General features: G+C 50.1%; 1 protein-coding gene across 1 annotated transcript; it reads right to left on the reverse strand.

The window, feature by feature from the left end:
* Positions 1-6,796: 6,796 nt before the first annotated feature.
* Positions 6,797-7,747, reverse strand: LOC127044765 (olfactory receptor 52M1-like; the record flags this gene model as incomplete). Its single annotated transcript, XM_050939871.1, has 1 exon — positions 6,797-7,747. A coding segment is annotated over one exon (951 nt), but the record flags the coding sequence as incomplete, so codon positions are not given.
* Positions 7,748-10,562: the final 2,815 nt, after the last annotated feature.

Consider the following 10,562-nt stretch of genomic DNA (forward strand, 5'->3'; position numbering starts at 1 on the left):
AAGTGTCCATAAGATGTTTTCCCAAATGTGGCTCCTCTGACCACGGTGTTTCACAGAGTGCTCTGGCTCCTGGACTGACCCAGCTGGATTCCCCTGAAGGAAATGTTTCCTAAACCAGGCAGTGATGGCAGGGTGTGACATTGCAGTCTATATGTGTGATGGAGTAGGGGCTGTCTGTGTGGGGGATAGGAGAGCCGGGTATGTCTTTAGATGAGGGACAGGATCTTTAAGCCTGTAACCTGAGCCAAGTAGGAGGGATGAGGTTAGCACCTTGGCCTGGGAAGCTGGACAAAGGAATCGGCCGGCTGGAGGAGGGGCAGTTCAGTTTCGCTTTTGGGCTGGGTGAGGGGAATTCAGGGGATCCTATGCTGGATCCAAGCGCCCTGAACCCCGAGAAGGACTCAATTGGGCGGTCCTGGTTGGGCCTCCAGGCTCGGCTGTAACCTGCAATCCTATTGTCCAATAAACCTTCTGTTTTACTGGCTGGCTGAGAGTCACTGTGAGTCCCAGGAAGAGGGGTGCAGGATCAGACTCCCCCACACTCCGTGACAACTGGTGGCAGCGGAGGGAGATATTGCACCCTGTGGATGTCACTTTCTGCAGTAAGTGACTGGGGAGCAGTAAAACAAAGGGGTGATTAACCCCTGGGAGTGTGTGCCCAGTGAGAAGGACTTTGCAGTAACAGGGTCCCCCGGGGGATTGCAGTGAGCGGTCCCAGGGACGGAGGACCCTACAGCTCGACCCTGGCAGAGAGGTGGTGACCTCAAGAAGGGCTGGTGCACTAGGGGTCCCCCTGAAAACCGTGGGGAGCGGCGAGCACCTCGGCTTGTGAGTGCCCAGCAGGAAGATGTATGCCCAGTGCTGTAAGTGTGACCTGGTGGAGCTGTGCAAGCAGAGGGGGCTGCGCCCAGGGAGGCTCACCAAGGACCAACCAGCTGATTACTCAGCTGGAGGAGGGAGACTGCTTGAATGAACGGAGCCCTGTCTCTGAGGGAAGCAGCCGGGCAGATGCAGCTCAGGCACCAGTGTCTGTCGCCGCTGGGAGTGGTCAGCCGGCGGCTGAGGGCTTCCCGAGATGCCCCATTCCTATGCCTAGGGGAAGAGCGGGGAGGAGCCCAGCAGCTACCGAGGGCACCGTGACCTCCCCGGCCAGCAGGGGATCCTCCAGGCTAAGCTCACCCCCCAGCAGGGGATCCTCCTGGCGACGCTCACCCCCCAGCAGGGGATCCTCCCGGCGATGCTCATCCCCCAGCAGGGGATCCTCCTGGCGATGCTCACCCTCCAGCAGGGGATCCTCCCGGCGAAGCTCACCCCCCAGCAGGGGATCGTCCTAGCGACGCTCGGCATCCGTGGAGTTCAAGCGCCTGGAATGGGAGAGAGAGCTAAAACTGAGAGAGCTGGAGGATCGTGAGAGACAGAGAGAACATGACCGGGAGGAGAAAGAGAGACTGCGTCAGCATGAGCTGGAACTGGCAAGGCTGAGGGGCAGCGAGCCCCGGGCTGCGGTGAGTGAGGGAGGGCCCAGGACTGCGCTGAGCTTTGATAATTGCATCCTGACCCAGCGTAAATAGGAGGAGGACATGGGCTAGTGGAAAGATTCAACGGGACGCTAAAGATGATGCTAAAAACTTTTATGAACCAGCACCCTCAGGACTGGGACAAGTACTTACCTCACCTGCTGTTCGCATACAGGGAGGTACCCCAGGAATCTACTGGGTTTTTGCCTTTCGAATTGTTATATGGAAAGCGGGTAAGGGGGCCCCTGGACCTGATGAGAGACGAATAGGAGGGGAAGGCCACTCTCGATGGATAGTCGGTGGTGGAGTATGTCCTGACCTTCCGGGAAAGACTGGCCGAGCTCATGGGCCTGGCCAGGGACAATCTAGCCAGAGCCCAGAGGAAGCAGAAGATCTGGTATGACCGCACGGCGCGGGCCCGCGCCTTCGCCACCGGGGATCAGGTGATGGTTCTCATCCCCGTGAGGAAAAGCAAACTCCAGGCTGCCTGGGAAGGGCCCTTCAAGGTTATCAAGCAACTAAATGAGGTAAACTATGTGGTGGAGCTGTCAAACCAGGCTCATCACCGCCGGGTGTACCATGTGAATATGATGAAACTATACTATGACAAGGGGAATGTGGTGTTGGCCGTGTGTGGACATTGGGAGGGGCAGGGAGATGACCCCTTAGTGGATCTATTCCCTGGGACAAAAGCTGGTTCCCCCCTGGAGGCGATTCCCCTCTCTGATCAGCTGACCCCGGCCCAGCACACTGAGATCAGGGGGGTGCTGCATCTATACCGACAGCTGTTTTTCAACCAGCCTGGATGCACTAATTTGACTGTCCACCGGATGGAGACCGGATCACATCCCCCTATAAGATGCTCCCCTTTTTGGGTCACTGGGAAAACTGCCCAGGACCTAGAAAGAGAGGTCAGGGACATGCTGGCTTTGGGGGTGATCCAGCCGTCTTCCAGCCCTTGGGCCTCGCCTGTGGTGCTTGTCCCAAAAAGGATGGGTCGATCCGGTTCTGTGTGGACTATCGAAAGCTCAATGCCATCACCGTATCTGATGTCTACCCCATGCTCAGGCCTGACGAGCTCCTAGACAAGCTGGGAGGTGCTCGGTACCTCACCACCATAGATCTTACAAAGGGCTACTGGCAAGTACCACTGGACGCAGATGCCAGGCTGAAGTCGGCCTTTATCACCCCTCTGGGGCTCTATGAGTTTCTGATCCTGCCCTTCGGCCTCAAGGGAGCGCCGGCCACCTTCCAGCGCCTGGTAGATCAGCTACTGAGGGAGATGGAGAGTTTTGCCGTGGTGTATGTTGGTGACATCTGCGTCTTCAGCCAGACCTGGGAGGACCATGTGTCCCAGGTTAAACAAGTGCTGAACCAACTCCGGGAAGCTGAGTTAACGGTAAAGGCTGAGAAGTGCAAGGTGGGGATGGCTGAAGTATCTTACCTGGGCCATCAGGTGGGGAACGGCTGCCTAAAGACGGAAACAGCCAAGGTGGAGGTGATCAGAGACTGGCCCACTCCCCAAACCAAAAAGCAGGTCCAAGCCTTTATTGGGATGGGACTGGGGGCGGTACTAATGCAGGAGGATGAAAAGGGGGAGAGACACCCCATCGTGTACCTGAGCAAGAAGTTGCTGCCCCGGGAGCAGATCTACGCGGCCATCGAGAAGGAATGCCTGGCCATGGTGTGGGCCCTTAAGAAACTGGAGTCATCTCTCTTTGGGCGACACTTCACCGTGTACACCGACCACTCTCCCCTGACCTGGCTGCGCCAGATGAAAGGAGCCAACGCCAAGCTCCTGAGGTGGAGCCTGCTCCTGTATTAGTACCGCTCACAGTCCCATGTCTGAGGCATCGGTGAACACCATAAAGGGCTTGTCAAAATCTGGGTTTGCCAGAACTGGGCCACTAACCAGAGCCTCCTTCAGCGCCCGGAGAGTCTGCTGGCACTGCTCGGTCCAGACCACCTTGTCTGGCTTCCCCTTCTTGCACAGCTCAGTGATGGGGGCAGCTATGGCGCTAAAGTGGGGCACGAACCTTCGATAGTACCCCGCCATCCCAGTAAAGGCCTGGACTTTCCTCCTTCCTTCTCTTTCCCCCTCCCAGACTCTTCCTGAGAGAAAGTAATCCTGGTACAGAGAGAAATTAGCCTCTCTCTCCCCCTTCCCTCCTTTCTCCCCACCAATTCCCTGGTGAATCCAGACCCAGTCCCCTGGGATCTCACCAGAATAAAAGAACAATTAGGTTCTTAAACAAGAAAAGCTTTTAATTAAAGAAAGAAAAAACAGTAAAAATTATCTTTGTAAATTTAAGATGGAATATGTTACAGGGTCTTTCAGCTATAGACACTGGGAATACCCTCCCAGCCTAAGTATACAGGTGCAAATTAAAATCCTTTCAGCAAAATACACATTTGAACTCCTTCCAGCCAAATACACATTTGCAAGTAAAGAAAACAAACATAAGCCTAACTCGCCTTATCTACCTAGTACTCACTATTCTGGACATATAAGAGCGTGTATCAAAGAGATTGGAGAGAAACCTGGTTGCACGTTTGGTCCCTCTGAGCCCCCAGAGTGAACAACAACCGAACACTAACAGCACACACAAAAACTTCCCTCCCTCAAGATTTGAAAGTATCCTGTCCCATGATTGGTCCTCTGGTCAGGTGACAGCCAGGCTCACTGAATTTGTTAACCCTTTACAGGCAAAAGAAACATGAAGTACTTCTGTTCTATTAACCCAAAACTATCTGTTTCTGACAGATACCAAGCACATTCCCCAAAGAGAACAGGAACGTGCTCACCCATCTTAAGGACAAAGACAGACAACATTATTAATAGAGATATTTTCATCAATCAGCATGTACAAAGTAATGGGAGGCCTCTGAATACATCAATGTTGGTACCCTAATACGTCTGAGGTTGGGACCTAGATATGTCAGGAGTGATACATAACTTGTTTGTATTGGTGTATAAATATGTATCTCAGAGGGAGTGTCTTTGTCCAGCCTAGGGGGCAGTGAAAAGTCCCACCACTGACTGAGCTGTGTCCATTGTCATGAGCATACATGTATTAGTGACCCGGTAGAGTCTGTGGGATATTAGTACTGTGCTTTTTCAACAATAAACCTGGCCAGGTGCCTTTACACCTTAATGGGTCTTGTGGTCTTATTGGGTAGTTCACTTGAGGTCTGTTGTTTCAGCTACTTGTACAGAGCTGGGATGACATACAGGAAAAACACTCACATGCAGCCAAACATCCAGCAACATCTGACAGAAAACCACACACTTGTCTGGAAAAATTGGAGGGCAGCTGGCAGCTTCATAGGCAGGCCTGGAGGCTACTTGAATGATGTGAGTGCTTGTACAGCAGGAATTGCTCCCCTGCTCCCTTCTGCAGCCTTTGGAGGAATGTCATGGCAGCAGGCTTGCTACAAAGCTGCCTATCTATAGAAAAATGGGTACCCCACCTCCCATGGATGGGAGCGATATGGGAAGCTGAGGAAAGCTAAGGAATTCTGGGGTTATGTTTTCCATGCTCGTGGTCTCCAGAAGCTGCTCCAAAAGCAGCACAACATCTGGAGTGAGGATATTCAAACTCTGCCCAGCAACAGCCACCATCAGCTGTTTTGGTTTTGGCAGCGTTCTTGTTGGGGACACATTACTAGAGTGAAAGAGCAGTAAATTCGGAAGTGGGCGTACCGAGGAATGCCCCTACATGACCAGTGATCACGTGGACTCCAGGGGCTTCAGTAGCACAAGAAGGCTACCACTCATTCCCAGAGGAATGTAGCCTTCTTATAACAGAGTGCTTTACCTCTGCATTGCTCGGTCCATCCATGACACGGGGCTGACACTGCCTAGCAGCCTACCTAAAAAGTGTTAAGATGTGGTGACCAAAAGCACCATGCAGAGCATATATTAAACTCAGCTTTTCTGTTCAGCTTCATTCCCAGAGCAATGGGTGCCCTATAGTTCCAGATAAAGTGTAGTGTATGTGTGTAAATAGACGGATAATGGCAGGTCTGCTGTTCATCTCCCTCCCTGTGAGCCACCAAAGCCACCCTGGCCTCTGCCGAGCATCCTGCCTTCCCAACTAACATGTGGGCTTATTCTTCTGCCTCTCTCAACTGTTGTCCACCTAGTTTCAAAGCTGATCCCTTGCCCTGCCCCTGAGGTCAGGCTCAGGGCAAAGGGCTCCCAGCCCATCCCCATTGCAGGGACCCTGCTTGCTACAGGCCCCCAGCTGGGAGGAACAAAGTGGAGCTGAAAGCGAAGGAAATAAACCACACAAGGATCTCTGACCTTAGAACTTAGTAGCTGAGCTTTAGGGCTCACAAGTTGTATGAATCACAGCAGCAAAGACGTTTAGTCTATAAGGTGCCACAGGATTCTTTGCTGCTTTTACAGATCCAGACTAACATGGCTACCCCTCTGATACGTGAATCACAGCATCGCCCACCTGCAACACAACCTTGCTCCCAACCCTCAGCTGCTTTATACGGCTTCCTGGCTTCCCGCTCTGCTCTTCATTGGTTCCAGTGCTGCAACCCCACTGCAGTCACTGACGGCTCCTGGTGAGGCTGCAGCAGCTCCTGTCCCAGCCCTGGAGCAGAGGGAGCCCAGCTATGATGGAGGTGGGGGAGGGAGGTGGAGATGATATAGACAGTGACAGGGGAGGAGAGAGGGATGGGGCAGAGCCTTAGGAGAAAAGGCGTAGAAGTGGGTGGGGTCTTGAATGAAAATGGGAAGCAGGGGCAGGGCATCATAGAATCATAGAATATCAGAGTTGGAAGGAACTGCAGCAGGTCATCTAGTCCAACCCCCTGCTCAAAGCAGGACCAATCCCCAACTAAATCATCCCAGCCAGGGCTTTGTCAAGCCTGACCTTAAAAACCTCTAAGGAAGGAGATTCCACCACCTCCCTTAGTAACCCGTTCCAGTGTTTCACTCTCCTCCTAGTGAAATAGTGTTTCCTAATATCCAACCTAGACCTCCCCCACTGAAACTCGAGACCATTACTCCTTGTTCTGTCATCTGCCACCACTGGGAACAGTCTAGATCCATCCTCTTTGGAACCCCCTTATATCGGGGGTCTAGTTACCAGAAATAAGAAGAGTGGCAAGGTTATGAGTTAAAGAGTTTGTCAGGCTGACACAGCACAGTATGTTCAGGAAAGGATTTAATGTCTCTTTGGTCAGCCAATGATGCAGAGAAGAGGGCCCAGCAACTAATCACCAGCTAGCTCCCCACAAAGCTCAGTCTGCGAACCAGAGCACTAGGAGAAAATTCTAGTCCCTTTCTGAGTAATGAGCTGGAGGATCCTGCCCCGGATCTCTTTGGTCTTCATCCCATAGATGATGGGGTTTAGCATGGGGGGCACCAGTAGGTATACATTGGCACTGAGAATGTGGAAATGCAGGGGCATATTCTGGCCAAACCGGGAGATAAGGGAGGAAAAGAGACGTGGGATATAAAATACCGAGATGGCACAGAGGTGAGAGCCACAGGTCCCAAACGTCTTGAGCCAGGCGTCCTTTCTGGGGAGGCTGAAGATGGCCCTAAGGATCTGGATATAGGACATGACGATAAAAATCACATCCAGACCGGTTACACAGAATACCACAAACAGCCCGTAATAACTACTGACATGAGTGTTGGTGCAGGCCAGCTTCACCACAGCCATGTGCTTGCAGTGCATGTGGGGGATGATATTGGTTCTGCAATACGGCCATTGCCTTGCGAGGAGGAGACAGGGCAGTACGACTATTGCACCACGTAACATCACAGCAAGGCCGATCTTGGCCACCACCAGGTTTGTCAGAATGGTGGAATGTCTCAGGGGATGGCAGATGGCCATATAGCGGTCAAAAGCCATGGCCACGAAAATCCCAGATTCAGTCATGAAGAAGCAATGAATGAAATACAGTTGAGTGAGGCAGGCACTGAAATCTATCTCCCTGGAATTGAACCAGAAGATGCTCAGCATTTTGGGCACAGTGGCCGTGGACAGGACCAGGTCGGTGACGGCCAACATGCAGAGTAAATAGTACATAGGTCCATGGAGGCTAGGTTCCTTCTTCACGATGAACAGGATGGTGAAGTTCCCCAAGATGGCTATGGAGTACATGGTGCAGAAGGGGATGGAGATCCAGACATGAGCTGCTTCCAGGCCAGGAATTCCCAGCAGTATGAAGGTGGAGGGGTTGGTGAAGTCGGTTGTGTTGGAATCTGACTTGGAGTAGGGGAGAAGGTATCCAACTCTGAGGCAGAACGGTGTCTCCTGCATGTAACATAAGTTTCTCTGACTTCCTGTATGTGCTCAGGTTCTAGGGTTATGGTCACAGGAGAAATGCCTTGATGGAGAGACAATGTTCATACAAGACACTATATGCACAACTAGATGCTGTTCTCATGGGTGAAACAGATTGGTGGCTCTTCACACACTGAAATTTGACATTTTCACTTTTGAGAAAAATGAATTATGAATAACTGATGCTCCTAATGCTAATTACATATTTTATGGTGCTCCATGCATCAAATAATTCCTACACATTGTGATGTGGGAAACCTTCATAGGCACCAGCAGGAAACACGAGGGTCAATACTGGTTATCCCTAATTGTTCCTTAATGCAATGAGAGACAGGCTAGAGAGTCCATGCTGTAGGGAGTTCCCCATTAACACTGTTGCTCAAAATCTGAGAGTGGAAAAAAAGCTTTTTCTAAGACGTGTGCCAGAGGACATAGGCACCGACTTCTTCTTGTGCTGGTTGGTGCTTGACTCCTCTCTGCCTCTGGCCCCACCCCAATTCCACTCCTGCCCACCCCCTGCCAACCCTGCCCTGCTCCCATTCAACTCCCTTCCCCAAAGTCCCCGCCCCAACTCCACCCCCTCCCTGGCCCTATTCTGAAGTCTTCCCCAGTTCCACTCCCCAGCCCTCCTCTGCCCCACCTGCTGCCCTGAGTGTGCCATGTTCCTGCTCCTCGCCTCTCCACCCGCCAAACAGCTGTGGAGGTGGCAAATACTGGGAGCTTGGCGGAGGAGCGGGGATGCTGCGTGCTCAAGGGAGGATGCAGAGGCGGAGGAGGAGGTGAGGGGGGTGAGGGGGCATAGGGAGGGGAGCTTGGCTGCCGGTGGGTGCAGAACAATTTTTCCTTGTGGCTGCTTCAGCCCCGGAGCACCCAAGGAGTCAACACCTGTTCCAGAGGAAACATCCCAACCTAAACACACCTCAGGGAAAAGACCTGAGCATCATTGATGGCAGCTCCACGGAAACTCCTGCTCATCCACAGCAGTGAGCTGAGAAAGAAAATATCTGGATGCCTAAGAAATGAGATACGCTCAGTTTTGGTCATCCAGACTCTACTGCGAGGATATAACGTTTTAAAAGGGATTTCTAAGACAGGCTGTGAAAATGTTGGAGGCTACCATGTGCAGACAGACTGAAAAGACCGGGATTGTTTAGTTTAGAGAGGATACAAACAAGGGGGCATATGATACAGGAGGGAAAAATAAAAAATTGAATTGATTACATTTAAATGGGCAGACAAAGAACAGTTCCCTACCAGTAATGTCTGTAGACAGTGCTTGAAATGGGCTAACCCCCCAAACTTGTGGGAAATTATCAGGAAAAATTACAGGGAGGAAAAATGTAGACAGCAAAATGGGAACGAAACTTGGAAGTTACTTGGCAATAGTGTATTTGATTGCTAAAAAGCTACAATTCCACAGTCAATGTGGGAGAACAACTTTGACTAAAAACCCTGTTTAGTGGCAGAGGGAAGTCAGCAATTAGTGGGGGAAAACAAAGAAGGGGGAGGAAATACAGATAGCTAGCCATACAAATTGGAAGTTATAAAAATTGATAGGGAATGTTAAAAACATAAAGGAAAACTCCATACTTGGCAGGACTAAGGATCAGAATAGGAGACAATTAAGTTTTTTAAGAACAAAAGAAATCCTAGAAAAGGTTTAGGCCAATTCCAAGAGGGAGAAAATCATCTTGTTAATATTGCAAAACAGGTAGATTTGTTTGATAAATATTTTTGTTCTGCACTAGGAAAGAAGCAGTATGGGGCACTCATAGAACACGAGGTGGTGAAATACTTTCAAGTTCATTAGCGGTAAAGGAGGATGTTAAACAGCATCTATAATAGAACCACAGGGTTACAAACAGCAGAGTTACGAACTCACCAAGAAACCACACATCTCTTTTAGAACCAGAAGTACATAATCAGGTGGCAGGAGAGACAAAAAAAAAGGCAAATACAGGGTAGTTCTGTGATATACGTAGACTTTTAAAAAATAAAGGGTAAGTTTTAAAAAAAGAGATTAGCCAAGTTTAGGAAACAATGGAACACTGATATGACATTCCTTTAAAAATAGTCTAGAAATATAATTAATTCCAGTCAACAACATGGCGTATGTAAAGCAGTTCTTGTCATGTAAACCCGATTTCCTCCTTCAATAAGTGAACACGTTTGGTTGATCAAGGGAGCAGTGCAGATGCAGTAGACTTCAATTTCTCTGAGGCATTTCAATTAGTAGGATAAATATTCAGATAAAAAAACTGAACACTGTACAACATCATGCTTAAAATGAACTAAAAACTGGTTAACTACAAGCAGCTGTCTATGGGCCATGGTCAGTGAATGGAGGTGTTTCTAGCTGGTTTCTGCAGGGATCAGCTCTAGGCCTGATGCTGTTCAATATTTTCATGAATGATCTGGAAGCAAATAAAATATCAATGCAGATAAAATTTGCAGATGACCCAAAGATTGGCAGAGAGTATACAATGATGAGGCCAGGGCAGGCACACCGATTGATGTAGAGTGTTTAGTGAGCTGAGCAAAATTTTTTAATATAGTTAAATGCAAAGTTACCCTTATGGAAGAGGGAAGCAGGCCAAACCCACAGGCTCGGTCACTGTATCATGGAACACAGGGACCCTGAAAAGGATTTAGGGATCATTGTGTAAAACCAACTCATTGTGAGCTCTCAGTGCGATGCTCTGCCCAAAAGGACTGATGAGATCCTTGGATG

This window comes from Gopherus flavomarginatus, chromosome 1 (assembly GCF_025201925.1).
Source record: "Gopherus flavomarginatus isolate rGopFla2 chromosome 1, rGopFla2.mat.asm, whole genome shotgun sequence".
Taxonomy (NCBI): Eukaryota; Metazoa; Chordata; order Testudines; family Testudinidae; genus Gopherus; species Gopherus flavomarginatus.